General features: G+C 43.2%; 1 protein-coding gene across 10 annotated transcripts in view; it reads left to right on the forward strand.

Moving 5' to 3' along the window:
* Positions 1–466: 466 nt before the first annotated feature.
* Positions 467–13909, forward strand: part of MAP2K5 (mitogen-activated protein kinase kinase 5) — a 254584-nt gene continuing 241141 nt past the window's right edge. For 2 of the 10 annotated variants that reach the window (XM_036009501.1, XM_036009506.1), the window contains exons 1-2: positions 468–1319; positions 7505–7553. In XM_036009501.1, the coding sequence (XP_035865394.1) occupies positions 1185–1319; positions 7505–7553 (184 nt within the window). In that variant the 5' untranslated portion in view covers positions 468–1184. Of the gene's footprint in view, positions 1320–7504; positions 7554–13909 lie in introns of those variants that run through there. The other 8 variants (XM_036009499.1, XM_036009550.1, XM_036009544.1 and 5 more) reach the window with 6 other exon arrangements.

A 13909-nucleotide genomic window follows, 5' to 3' on the forward strand; every position in this document is an offset into this window, starting at 1 on the left:
CTCTGGATATGTGACTCGGAAGAAGGAAAAGGTAACAACTAATTTTTTTATTATTATTTTTAGTTTTTGCCTTGCTCTTGCTGAGTTGGCTCAAAGAATGCAAACCCCAAAGAATGTTTTGGTACAAGGCTTGACAAAGTCAGGAGAAACAAGAGCAGCAGCTCTGGCTTTTGAGACTTCTGTAAAGACAGTGCGCAGTTTTCAGCAGCCACTGGTTTACGATGGACTACAGCGCCGGTTCAGTTTCCTCCTTCGTTTGTTAGATGTTTTCTTTTCGTGTCTCGTACGAGGGTCGAGAAACAAACCGCAGTAACTCAGTGGCGCGGACGGTCACTTCACGACTTCGGGGTCTCGCAGGGGTTCAGACCCCGTTTGCATCCTCCTTCTCGCCCACGTGCCCAGCACTCTTTCCTCGGGTCCCGCCCCCCTCGCACACGGGGGCGGGGCCGGCCGGGAGCTGCCCTCTTCCAACATGGCGCCGCAGGAGGCGGGTTCTGCTCGCCGGCTCTGATGGTTCCGGCGCTGAGCATTTTGGTTCCGGAGTAACTGTGCTCTCGCAGCCGCCTTTCTCCTTCTCCTCCCTCCGCTGCCGCCGCCGGTACGCAGGGCCTCGGGCGGCCGGGGCTGAGCCCGCGTGCGCTGCGCCCTGTGGCTCGGCTTGGGGCAGAGGACTCTCGCGATCCTCCCGTGGAGGGTCTCCCACCCTCGGCGTTCTGTATTCTGGCGGCCCCGCGGCTTCTTCCTAACAGCCTTGGACTGAGTCCCTTTCAGTCTGGGACATCCCCCCCGCCCCGTCGCCCTCTAAGGAGGAGTGGACACCTGCCGCTGTATTCCCGTAAAACGGGGGTTTTTCTCTGCCGATTCCTCACACCCACACTGACGGCCGAGAGCTGCACTGTCCCGTTTTGCCTTCTTTTCCCGACTCTAGAACCTCTTGACCTCCGCTAGTTACTACTGCTCCCTGCCCCTAGCCCCGTCCACGCTCACAAGGGAGACATCCCACAACCCCATACAGCCTGGGCCTGGGTCGGCGCCTGCGGGCCCCTTCTTGATCACTCCACCTTTCTGATACCCCTCACCCTCTGTCCTCTTACTCTCGGTCCGCTTGCCACCCCTTGGAGCCTCCGCCTAATCAGGGGCTATGGATACCCCCTACCCCGCGATGTGAGCCCCTTAAACCTGTAATGCTGTGGCTGGCCTTTGGCCCCTTTCATACCATGGAGAACCAGGTGCTGGTGATTCGCATCAAGATCCCAAATAGGGGCGCGGTGGACTGGACAGTGAACTCCGGGCCGCAGTTACTCTTCAGGGATGTACTGGTGAGTGTTAATTTTAGAGTCCAAATCCCAGCGAGCAGGGCGCAGGGATTTGTGGAGTAGTCAGCATCTGATTCTGGTGGCCTGAGGGCAGTGGCCTGGCCACTCCTGGCTTCCTACGGGGTCAGATTTATTGCTTCAGCCACATGCATTGATTAGTTGTATGGGCTGAAATCTGGCAAATGTGCAGGGCCCTGGGGAAACAGAGATGATCAGATTGAACCCCTGCTCTCAAGTAGCTCACAGCCTGGACTGGGACATAGGCACAGAAGTACCCCAACTGGGATGCAAAAAGCAGAGTCTAGAAGAGTTTTTCTCCAAGTGTTTTCTTGGAATGTCCCTGGCCAGATTCCAGCCATATCTTTCCATTGAGTTCCCTGAACTTGGTGACCAGCAGGAAAGGGAAACAAGGCAGCTGTACTCTATCATGTTTCATCGAATGTAAGGTGCCGTTGGTTTAAAGATATTCTTATATACTACTAAGAAAAAAAACGCTGCCCATTGAACTGTGACGTGCCACACATTGTACAAAAACAGCCTGATTTCCAAGATGTTAAAGAAGGGGGAAATGTGCACTTTCGAATCAGCGATGCATCCTTGCTTTCATAATAAATACTCGTGGTGTGTTTGAAATAAAATCATGGAATTCGAGAGCAAGATGTAACCTGCTTGGAGGTGACTTGTTGAGCCCTCTTATCTTTTTTTGCAGATAGTTATTGAGGAGCAGTGAGGTGAAATGACTTTTCTAAAGCTCTATTGCTTGTGAAGTTAGCAATTAGTACCAGAGCTCAGATTTCCTCCCTCTTACTTAGTATTTATTTCCACAGACTGTAGTGCCCTTCTCATCTTTTGGCATTCATTTGAGGCAGACAGTGTATTATGCCTATTTTATTCAATAACTGAGGTATCAAGGGCAGAGCTGAGATACCAAGAAGCACATTGCAAGTACCAGATCTGTAGTGGAACTTACCTGCCAGATAAGATAGGGCTGGGTGGAGTTGCTTGATGGAGGAAGGTATGTGATGTGATTTTTGGCTGTCAGAGGCTACCCAATCAACTTTTGATTCCTGTACCTTTGTTTTGAGTTGTGGATGTTACAGACCGCCAGATTTTTGGTGTCTGGGCCAGGCGTGCAGGGGCTAGGGTAAACCAGCAGCCTCCACTCCTGGACACCAAATTTCATCCTCTTTGCACCCAGAGTTCTCTACACTTACAAGCGCATAGGTTTTCCCTCATGATAAGGTTCAGACTCCTTAATGTGGTCCTCTGGGCCCATCTTGATTGGCTTATGCTTGCCTGGCACCAGTGTCATATCTCATCACAGCCCAGTGAGCATTTTGAACTCCAGGCATGTAGAGTTAACCTTGAGTTCTCCTAGATGCCCACTCAGCCCCTCTTCATCTGGCCAAATCCTACCTATCCACAGCCCAGCTTCACTTTTCCTTCACGTTAGTCTTGGGTACTTGCCCTTTCCCTGTGTTCCCACAGCTTTGTTCTGGCAAAGCACATAGGTTATATCGTAATTTTGTCTCTCTCCTCCACCAGATGGTAAATTTTGGAGGAGATGGCCATCTCTGGTTCTCCTCTGTTTCTGGTGCTTCATAGGACACCAAAATATTTGTTAATGAGGGAGCTTCAAAGAGGATGCATGCAATTATGGTTTTGTGGGCGGCGCACTAGGTTCTGAATTTTAAAAAATTGGGTTTAAGGCAGAGGTGTCAAACTCATTTTCCGGGGCGGGGAGCCACATCAGCCTTGAGGTTGCCTTCAAAGGGCCGAGTGTAATTTTAGGACTGTATAAATGTAATTACTCCTTAACTAGGAGCAAGGAGCTTGGCGCTGCTGCCAGGTGGAAACAAGGTCCTGGGCTGGATAAAACAAGGTGGAGAGCTGGACTTGGCCCTCAGGCCTTGTGTTTGCACCTGTGATTTAAGGGATTTCCAATCTTTTGGTGTCTCTGGGCCATACTGGAAGAAGAAGAGTTGTCTTGGGCCACACATTAAATACACAAACACTAATGAAAACTGATGGGCAAAAAAAAGTTTTTAAGTAAATTTACGATTTTGTGTTGGGCCATGTGCATAGCCATCCTGGGGCTCGGGTTGGACACCCCTGGAAGGCAAGCAGCTCCACCTTTCTGAGCCTCAGTTTCCTTGCTTGTAAAATAGGGATGATGATACCTGCCTCAAAGACTTGTGAGGATCACGTGAGATTGTTTCTAAGATGAGGGGAATGTGAGATTTCTTTTACTTATTTGAGATACCAGAAGTTACTAAGTAGAATGGTACCATGTTTAAAAACAAACTCTGGAGGGAGACTTCTGGGGTCTAAATTGCTAGTAGCCCTATCAGACTCATTTGGGCAAGTGTTTTCTGTGTCTCAGTTTCTTCTTCTGTTATGGAAAAGAAAAGGGACTGGGAGTATAGAGATAGTGCCTACCTCACAATTCTGAGGACTACTGGAGTTGATACATGTAACAGCACTTAGAACAACCCGGAACGGAGTATGTGCTCTGTAGTGGTGGCGTCAGGACATAAGGGGTAGGGCCTGGGTCTTCTGCGTCCCAAGCATCTCTCTGTTGTACTTTGGCTCAAGGCTGACTGGCCTACAAGTAAACTTTGCACAGATGGTCCCACCACCTAGAGCAGAATGTCGTGTGTCCCACACACATGCTCAGGGAAGCACAGGTGCGGCAGGCTCTGTCAGGACAGCCTGCTGAAGGGCTTGTGGCAGTGGGTACTGCCCTGCCTCCTCATGCTCCTTAAAGTTCTTTGAACTCAAAGCCCAGATCCTGGAGGGCTCCTGCGATCTGTTCTCCAGGTTCATCTCATCTCTGCCTCAAGAAATTGGCAAAATACCACCAGATACATCAGCAGCTCTGGCCTGGGACTTGACAAATTAAAGCCGAATGAAACCTGAAAGCATCCCCTTCCTCTAACAAAACCCACTTCACCCCAGTTTTCAAGTGAGAAAGCATGCACCCTGGAGGGCGAAAAGGCTAAAGTCACACAGCTAGATTTTGGCAGAACTAGACACAGAAGCCAGAAACAAAAATTGTGGTCATTGAGTTAACTGTAACAGATTATTTTGGGACAGAAGTCAGTAGTTGGGGGCTCCAGTCACAGCTGCATCAAATAGCTGGGAGGCCCTGGGCGAGTCACTTGGTCACTTTGGGCCTGTGCCCTTTGTCTGAGTTAATTAGGGACTGGCTGCAATGTGAAGTAGACCTAGCTGCTGCTCAAGGGCAGAAACATTTGGGTTATCTGTTTTTCAGCTTCGTGTGCTTTTCTTCTTCCTTGGAGACAGAGCCCACAGTTCTGGGAGAGTTGTGCAGGAGTTCTGAACCTCCTGAACTAGGGAGTGGTAGGAAAGCATGTCACCCCTTTCTGCTTGCTGTTCGCATCCTGTCTCCCAAGTCCCAGCTCAGATTGCCCGCATCTGTGTGAAATTCTGTTTATGCTGAATCTGATTTGCCTTCCTCCGGAGTTAGCAAATACTACTTGCTATTATATGTATTTTTTGTTTAGCTGTTATCATACTGTAAGTACTCTGGATTGTTAGTGTTCTAGGTTTGTCTTTATCTCTGTGACCAGATTATAATCTTGTAATCTTCCTAAGTCTTATTTTTCTTTCTCCTAAAGCTGTGTGTTCTTTGTGCTACTGGTACCTTGTAGATGTTTACTTATACTTTTGGCCTGTCAGATTTTTGACTGATTTATTGGAAGGAAGGAGAAGGAAAGGATGAAGAAATGATCACTGTCAAGATATTTAAACAAGTTTTCTTTGAAACCTCTTTAGGGTAGGTAAACGTTATGTTGAAAAGAAGACTGGGTTGCTTAAATCACTTTAAACTGGAAAATATGAATGAAATTGTTAAAGTGCCCTGCTAAGAGATGGCCAGTAGATACTAATTTTCAGACTTTTTAGGTTTGGTCATTATGCGCCCCCCCCCCCCTTCAGTTCCTCTAACAAAACAAAATGATTCTGTTAAGTGGGTTTGCTTTTTCTTTCTCCTTTTCCCCAACATTAAATGGAACACACATGTGGCTCCTTGTTTATGTTGATGGGCAAAGGAAGCCATTGCTGCCCAGCAGGGTTTTCAGCTAGTTATTAGAGATTTGCTGTTCGATGGGGCCTGCTGTTTATAGGCAGGAAACATCCTGAATGAGTTTGCTACTATTGTAGAGTTCATGTCTCAGGACTGGTTGTCTGAATGACCCGAGCTCCCGGAAGTGACCAGTGGTAACCTAGACTTGGAGGGTTGGGAGTAGAGTCCTGTCCTTTTGTTTTTCGTTTTTCACCCATACTGGCTAGAAAAGGTCCTCAATAAGTACTGTGGAAGGCTGAAGCGAGTGAATGAGTAGCCACCCTCCACTGGTTGTCGGGTGCTGAAATTTAAGGTTTCCTTTTGAGGTCAGCTTTGCAACGTTCCAGTCATCAGTGACTTGTTTTATTTAACAGACCCTAATATGGGCACATACTAGACAGTCTTCTAAGCACTTTACAGATACTAACTCATTTAGTCCTACTAGGCTGGTACCGTTGGGATCTTATTTTACACAGGAGGAAACAGGCTTTGTCACTCAGCTAGTGAGTAACAGAGCCAATGTCCAACCATAACAGTCTGGCTCCAGTCACACCCTCAGGCTTTACACTGATGGTCTGTCTGGTTTATTTCACACTTGCTCTACAGTTACCATTTACCTGTCAATAAATACTTCCTGCCTACAAGTGTGTAGAAAGACTTAAAAAATTTTTTTTCATGTATTGATTGTTTTTTAAAGAGAGAGAGAAAAACATTGATTTGTTGTTCCACTTATTTGTGCACTCCTTGGTAGAGTCTTGTATGTACCCTGACTGGGGATGGAACCCGCAACCTTGGAGTATCTGGAAGACACTCTAACCAGCTGAGGACCCATCCAGGGCTAGAAAGAATTATTATTTTTTTAACATTAAATTCTTTAACAAATAATTCCTGTAAAAGTTGATGTTTTACTTGCTAAGAGGAGTCAGAGGGAAAAGTCATCTCCTTTGGCCCTAAGAGTGAGGACTGCTGAAGATAGTTCCCTTGGATTAATTTTATATGCAGATTATTTTTTGGTGGGGGGGGGAAGCACCATAGAGGCAAGACTATTATGCAAATTGACACTGCAGCAAGAGCCTCTACAGAAGTGCTTTTGGAAGGAAGTTGCAGCAGCCACTCTGCTAAGTGCCCTGCTTGGAGGGGTTGTGGGCTCCCTGCTGAGAAATAGCTCCGGCTCAGCTCATCAGCCTGGTGCCCCTTCTGGCACAGCCCAGGAGGGACGTTGTGGCAGAGCTACTGGAGAGCAATGCGGTTTATAGGCCTTTTGGGTTGGGGGGACATAATGGAGGGTCACTTTTCCCAGACCTGGCTAGTTCTCAAAGGTGTTCTGTGCCTCTTTACACTGTAGACTAGTTTTCAAGTATTTTCAACTTGATAGGTTCATTTAAACACTGATATTAGATTATATAGTTTAAAAAAGTTATTGTAGGCTAGACCACCTTAATTTTAGTGTCATTAAATATATATTTTTCAGTTGCTTAAGAGTAAAGGTTGATACAAATTGTTTGTATTAAATGTAGCTTTATAGGTTTATGTTATCATGGAAACTTGTTTTTTGAGCTTTTCCCACTATAAATGCAAGTTAGGGTGTTGCTAGTTACATATCAGGGATTACATTTGTTGACTGTCTAGAATGTGTTAGGCTAGCTTATATTAATTATATTTTTCATTTAATTTTTACATTACTTCTGTGAGTATTACTGGACCCATATTGGGGGATAATCAAATTGAAGCTCAGAGAGGTTAAGTAATTTGTTCCCAATCACACAGCTAAGTAAGTGCAGAGCTGAGATGCAAACCCAGGCCAGCCTGACTCCCAAACCCCTTACTCTTTCTACTGCAGTATAGTCGACAGCTTCCTATAGAAGAAACCAAATTAGAAAAGATTTTGTAAAGATCCTTCCTCCCCCTCCCCGCTGAGTAGAGATTTAAGCCTCGGGTTTACACTGCTAAGCTAAGTGTGATTATGAGCTAATGTTTTTATAGTTTATGCCCACATCATGTCAAAAATCTTTTCCAGGTTCTCATATTTCCTCTAGGATTTGCCACATGTTAGCAATAAAGAAGATGGCTAATTGTGTTTCTTTATTCTTTCTTTGTTTAGGATGTGATAGGCCAGGTTCTGCCTGAAGCAACAACCACAGCATTTGAATGTAAGTCTGGCTTGTATACTTTCTTGACTGCTTCCCTTCTGCAGTAATTTTTCAAAGGGTTTATGGGTTGCATTACTTTAGAAACTGACAAAAACAGATTATTTATGATCATCATATGGTACATTTAAATATTTATAAATTAATGCAAGTTTAATGATGATACTCAACTGAGTAATATTTTCTTATTTAATCATATCTTGGGTGTGCATATTTCTATAATATAGCTTTAATTACCAACATGACCTTTATCTGCTCTTGCGCTTCACTGTAATAATATTGTGGGGTAAAATGAAACCTGTAAACTACCTGTAGGCCAATGATTATTGATTAAGAGGTTTTAATCCATTGCTGCTTTGTAACAGCAACAGAGTGGAGCTTTTAAGTGAACATTGAACGGAATAATTCTGTTTCAGTGGGGTTTGGCAAGGCTGCTAGATGATGTTAGCAACACTCCAGCCCTTGGGTCTCTTCTCCCACCACCCTCCACACCAAACCAGTTGGCCTAGGGGCTGGGGGCAGGGGCAGGGGACTAGAAAACTGGTTTGAACATGAGCCAGGTCATTGCAGAAAGGTCAGAGTCTGAGTAATGTTGAGAAGGATAATGGATTATAACTGTAGTTCCGATCTTTTTTTGAAGATGAGGGCCACTTTCCATATGGAAAAAATGTACAGTTTCTCCACACTATAGTGTACTTTTTGTTCTTATGTTTTAAGCAGATGGTTAATGATAAAGAGTACATTGTCCTCTGATTCATTTATGTTCTTTTTGGAGGACAATTTGGCAGTACTTACCAAAATATAAAATGTGTAAAACCTTTGACTTAGCAGATCCACTTTTAGTAAGCTGTCCAACAGAAAGACCTAGACATATGTTGAATGCCCTTTAAACCAAGTGTTCATTGTGGAATTCATGTATGTATGTATGTATGTATGTATTTATTTATTAAAATCCTCACCCGAGGATATGTCTGTTGATTTGCAGGGGTGGGGGAGAGGAACATAGATGTGACAGAGAAATCGATTGGTTGCCTCCCATATGCACCCCGACCAAGGACAGAGCCCACAACCTTTTGGTGTTGCTGCGATTAAGTGAGCCACATGGCCAGGGCTGGAATTATTTTTAATAGCAAAAAATTAAAAGTAAGCAAAATGCCTAAAATAATAGATTAATAAATTATTTGTCCATAATTTGAGTCATCAAGCAGCAGCTATAAAGACCGGGTTAAGATTTTATACATCGACATGGAAAGGTTTATGATATATTATTGAATAAACAAATAATACATGTGATATGATCCCATTTTGTGAAAAAGCTCATCCCTCCTCCTCCCAGCCTCATGAGTGTACTGAGAGACAAGGACGTGGCGTTGCCCACGACAGTGCTTCCAGTGGTCTCCACTAGAAAGGTGGCCTGGAGGCTGCTGTGGGGGAAGGGTTGGCTGAATGAGCATACTTTCTACTTTATATATTTCTCTATTGTTTGAATATTTTCCAGTAATTACAACATGTTTTTAAAGGCTACTTGAATAGAACCCTTAAAATAATTACTATTTTATTAGCCACACTGGGCTCTGCAGACTCCTGAAAAATAGCACGTATATCTGAAATGCATGTTGGTATCACAAGCACTTTAGACCCCTTACAGTCGCTCCGTGGGGGCGCCAGGGATTTCATGGACAGTGCTGTAGTTAACATTTGGAGTACTTACTGTTGCCAGATGCTGCGCTGAGAGCATTCCATGGGTTATCTCATTTCATTTAACCTTCACAAGATCCCCATGAAGTATTAATACTTTGGCAGACTGTTATTGGCCCTGTTTTAGTTGAGGAAAGGACATCTCTAAGCAGCCTGCTCAGAGCCTTACAGCTAGTAAATGGTAAAGCGGAATTTCGGGAGTAGACTCCAGAGCATGAACACATATATAAGTATTTTCAACCACTACTGAGACTTGTTTTCAGAGTTGTCATAATTTTTGAAATCATGTGTTCTGATTGTTCTTAAGTATGGCAAAAAGAAGCTTTGTATTTTCTTCTTCTTGCTTTCTGGGTCCCCCAAAGTGGCTCAACACACCTGTGCCCCGCACAGGCTTCCAAAGTTAGGTTCAGAGTAGTAACCCTGATTACCTTAACTGTCATGCACTGATGGCCTCTCTGTGCCAGTCAGTGTGCCGTGGGATGTACTTGGATTGTTGCTCATCTTTACTGCAGCTCTGTGAGGCAGGGAAACCATGCCCGGGAGGGAAAGGAAGCGCTGAGACATGCAGCGGTTGCCAGAGTTGATCGGCTGGGGAGTGTGGAGCCCCGATTCGGACGCAGTTCTTTGTGAGCGTCAGACCTGTGCTCTTTGTAACCACGCGCGTTGCAAGCCTGAGAGGTGTGTCCAGTGTGTTTTATGTGGTTTATGAGTATGATGGAACAACTTTTGAAAAATTAAACTTTGATCAAAGAAGTATTTATGGTATTATAATTAGTATTGAAAAGTATACCTAGCTCTGGCAGAAGAAAAAAACCCACTTAATTTTCTAGGTTTAAGTTCTTAGACATCTCTTTCCTTTCTTTCTCCAACACAGCTGCAGCTCTGTACCCATCTTCATTTGGACCAGTGTTCGGTGAAAACAAAAGCAAAAACAAAAATGCACACAGACAAAAATAATAGAGATTTTTGTGCTTAGATTATTGCGTGCTTTCCATGATAGACTTAAAATCCTAAACTGATTTTTTTCACGATTGTTCTTAGTGACCTTATTTTCTGAAACAAAAATCTGAACTAGTAAGTGGAATCTATGTAGAACAGTTGGAAAGATGTAGTTTGTGAGCTAATTTATGATATTGAGCTGTTTCGGTGGTTTATGGGTATGGTAGAACAACTCTTGAATACATAAAACTTTAATCAAAGACATATTTGTGGTAGTATATTTATTAATGAAAGGTATACCTAGCACCAGTTGATTTCTTATACAAAACAGATGGTATTGCATTTAGTTATATGAATGTAGTAACAGGAGAAAGGGCAGGCACTGTCAAATTGACCTGTTGTACATAAATGGTAGAGAAAAGGATCTGAGGAAGTGGAAAAGAGGGAAAAGTTCAGGTAATCATGCAGATTCTTCAGCTCTGAGAAATGCCACCTCTTTGGTGAAATCTCTGGTCCTTCAGATGTGGTCAATTTCTCTGTGCACCTTTATGGGAGCAGGTTGCCCTTTGGTCCTGCCTCCTGGTTGGTTGAATGTCTTTCCATTTCCTCACTAGATTTTCAATGACTTGCTAACAGGGACCATGTTTTATTTCACTCTTGCTCTCTTCTTGGTACTTAGCTTAGTGCCTTATAGAAAGCTCCTTGTTAAATAAAATGGAATGTTTTATGTTTGTATTCAAATGCAATTATAAAATGCATGTGACCTAAAGCCAAGCCATTTGCTTTTTTGGAATCTGTGTGCTGTTGCCCAAACACAGGATATAATTGTTTGGTGGTGGACAATTCCTGCTCCAAATTCAAACTCCCACAGGTGACTGGGCCCCATGTCCTGAGAGGACTGAGGGTCTGCAGTGGCTGTGCCCTTTCTGACTTCTGTCCCTGGGGTTGGCATTTCTGAGGGGGGCTGGGCTGGCTGTGGGGAGGGAGGCCCATTTGTGGTGAATTTACCACTTAGAGTGATGGCCCTAAACCTCTCTTCTTACTCCTTCTCGTTTTTTTCTTTCTTATGAGAACACAAATGGAAGTACTTTTCAACAGCTAAGTGTTTGACTTTTTTTAATTAAGAAGATAGAGATGATCTTTAAAAACACTCAAATAGCATAGAGCAAAGGAAAATGTAAAAGCCCTCATTTCCCCTGAGTCGCTAGTTAACAGTTTCTTCTGTATCTCTACAGAAGTCTTCTCTGTGCATGTTGTGTGCTGTACTAGAACTGGTTTCTCCTGCCTGCGCTCCACACTGCATGTCGGGCCTCTTGCCAGCATCGGGTACACAGCCCCGTTCTTTTGGATGGCTGCATCGTACTTAATTTTATCTGTGGCTTAATCGATTTCACCTATCGATGGGCCCATTTTCAGTTTGTTACTGGTAATTTAGTATGAGAAAAACATGCTGCAGCCAGCAGCATTGTTTTGTATCTTTTCCACACTGTGGGAATATACTGGTGGGGTGAATCCCTAGGGGCTGTAACTACTGAGTCAAAGAGTACCCATATTTTACATATTACCGTACTTTGCCATGTATAATATGCATTTTTTCCCCAAATTTTTGAGGGAAAAATAAGGATGTGCATTATATGTGTGTATAATGATTACATACCCTGGGTATAATAAAGAGGTGTAACAATCCGGTGTATAATGCACACAAAAACATGGGTGCATGTTATACATGGCAAAATATGGTAATAGCTATTACCATGTTGCTGTCAAAAAGGTAAAACCAATTTACACTCCCAGCAGAAATGTTCAAGAATGACCATTTCTCTCTACCCTGACCAACTCAGTGTTAGCAAACTTTTTAGTCAATGTCAATTCGATAGGTGAAAAACAATTATTGTTTTATTTTGTATTTCTTCAATCATAAATGAGGCTGAGCATTTTTTCATTTGTAGTTTGGTCATTTGTATTTAATTTCTGTGAATGTCACCTTTGCTAATTTTTCTATTAGGTTATTTGTCTTTTTCTGATTTAAAAGCGTTCCAATATTAAGAAAATTGGCCCTTTTTCTTGTATGTTACAGATATTTTTGTGTAGTTTATTTCTTTTCTTTGAATTGGTTTTGGTCTTTTTTTTTTTTTTTTTTTTGCCTCTTTTTTTTTTTTTTCCATGGAGAAGTTGAGCATTTTTACATGGTCAGGTTTATCACACTTCCCATTGTGACTTCTAGATTTATGTCAAGCCTAGAAATGTCTTCCATATTCCAGGACTCTGAAAAACATTCATCCATATTTTCTCCCTACTTTAATGGGGTCAAGGACAAACACACACTTAAGTTCATACATATATTAGTGTTGTTTTTTTTAAACAATGCATTTCTGTTACAAAGGGGGTTTTGGTACTATATTCAGTTTATTTTGGTGAAAGTTATCAGATGGAGATAAAACTTTTGTTTTTCAAGCAGATAGACAGTTGACCCCTTATTGGTTATTGAAAAATTCATATTTTTCCAGATGTGAGAGTACTTCTGAGACAAAGCTACATTCTTTAGCCGTAAACAGTCTTGTGAATTCGCATGTGTGGGCCCTGCATGTGTCGTGGGGGCTTGATGTGTACACAGGCCCTAAGCCCCTGCTGACTTTCAGTTTTACTAGCAGATGAATGAGCACACCAACACATGAGGTGGTGAAAATCAGCCGTGCCTACTAACGAGCTCCCTGAACGTGTCCGTACCTGCATTCCTCTCCTCGAATTTTCTCTGGACAAGCTACTGCTGTAAAATGGTTGTTGGGCTGGTTGCTGGAGGGTAAAACCTTACTGGTTACGTGAAAGGCTATATAGACAAATGCTGACTTCTGCCTAGAAATGCCTCACGGACCTCTTTCCCGTGACACTCTGACCGCATATTCTGGTCACACTTGTCAGTATGGAGATATTAGCTCCAAAAAACGGCTGTAGAATAAATCTTTATATATGTCTTTCTTCAACCATGACTCCCCCCCCCACTTTTTTTTCTTAAATCCTAACCCGAGGATATATCCATTGATTTTAGAGAGAGAGGAAGGGAGGGGGGGGGGGGAAGGAGGTGGGAAGAGAGAACACGAGACATATTTATGTGAGAGAGAAACAGAGATCAGCTGCCCCCTGCACAGTCCCTGACCACCGGGAATCAAACCCAGAACCCAGGTATGTGCCCTGACTGGGGATCAAACCCAGAACCTTTGGTGTATGGGACAGTGATGTAGCAACTGAGCCACCCAGCCAGGGTATGACCATTTTTATACTCATTTCTTATTGAATATAATACTTTTCAGTTGTTTTATAAATTTCTGGAAGATTATTTTGGGTGGAAATGTTAAAACTGGTACATCATATCTCATTTTAAGTTTGGCATAATATAACCATTTAAAGCAAAATTGCAATTATATGAGTTACATATTAATTTTATAAATTCTTAAGAGTATAGAAAACAGTTATAGCTGATTACTGGAAAGATATTTTTAGGAAATACTCCTCATGTTCAAATAGCAAAGGCAGTCTCATTAAGAATAGTTGGGCCCTGGTTGGGCTCAATTGGTTGGAGCGTCATCCTGAACACCAAAAAGTTTGCAGGTTCGGTCCCTGGTCAGGGAACATACCTAGGTTGTGGGTTCAATCCCTGGTCCAGGCGCATACCACAGGCAACTGATCGATGTTTCTCACATCAATGTTTCTCTCTTTTTCCCGTC

Source organism: Phyllostomus discolor, chromosome 1 (assembly GCF_004126475.2).
Source record: "Phyllostomus discolor isolate MPI-MPIP mPhyDis1 chromosome 1, mPhyDis1.pri.v3, whole genome shotgun sequence".
In the NCBI taxonomy this organism is placed as follows: domain Eukaryota; kingdom Metazoa; phylum Chordata; class Mammalia; order Chiroptera; family Phyllostomidae; genus Phyllostomus; species Phyllostomus discolor.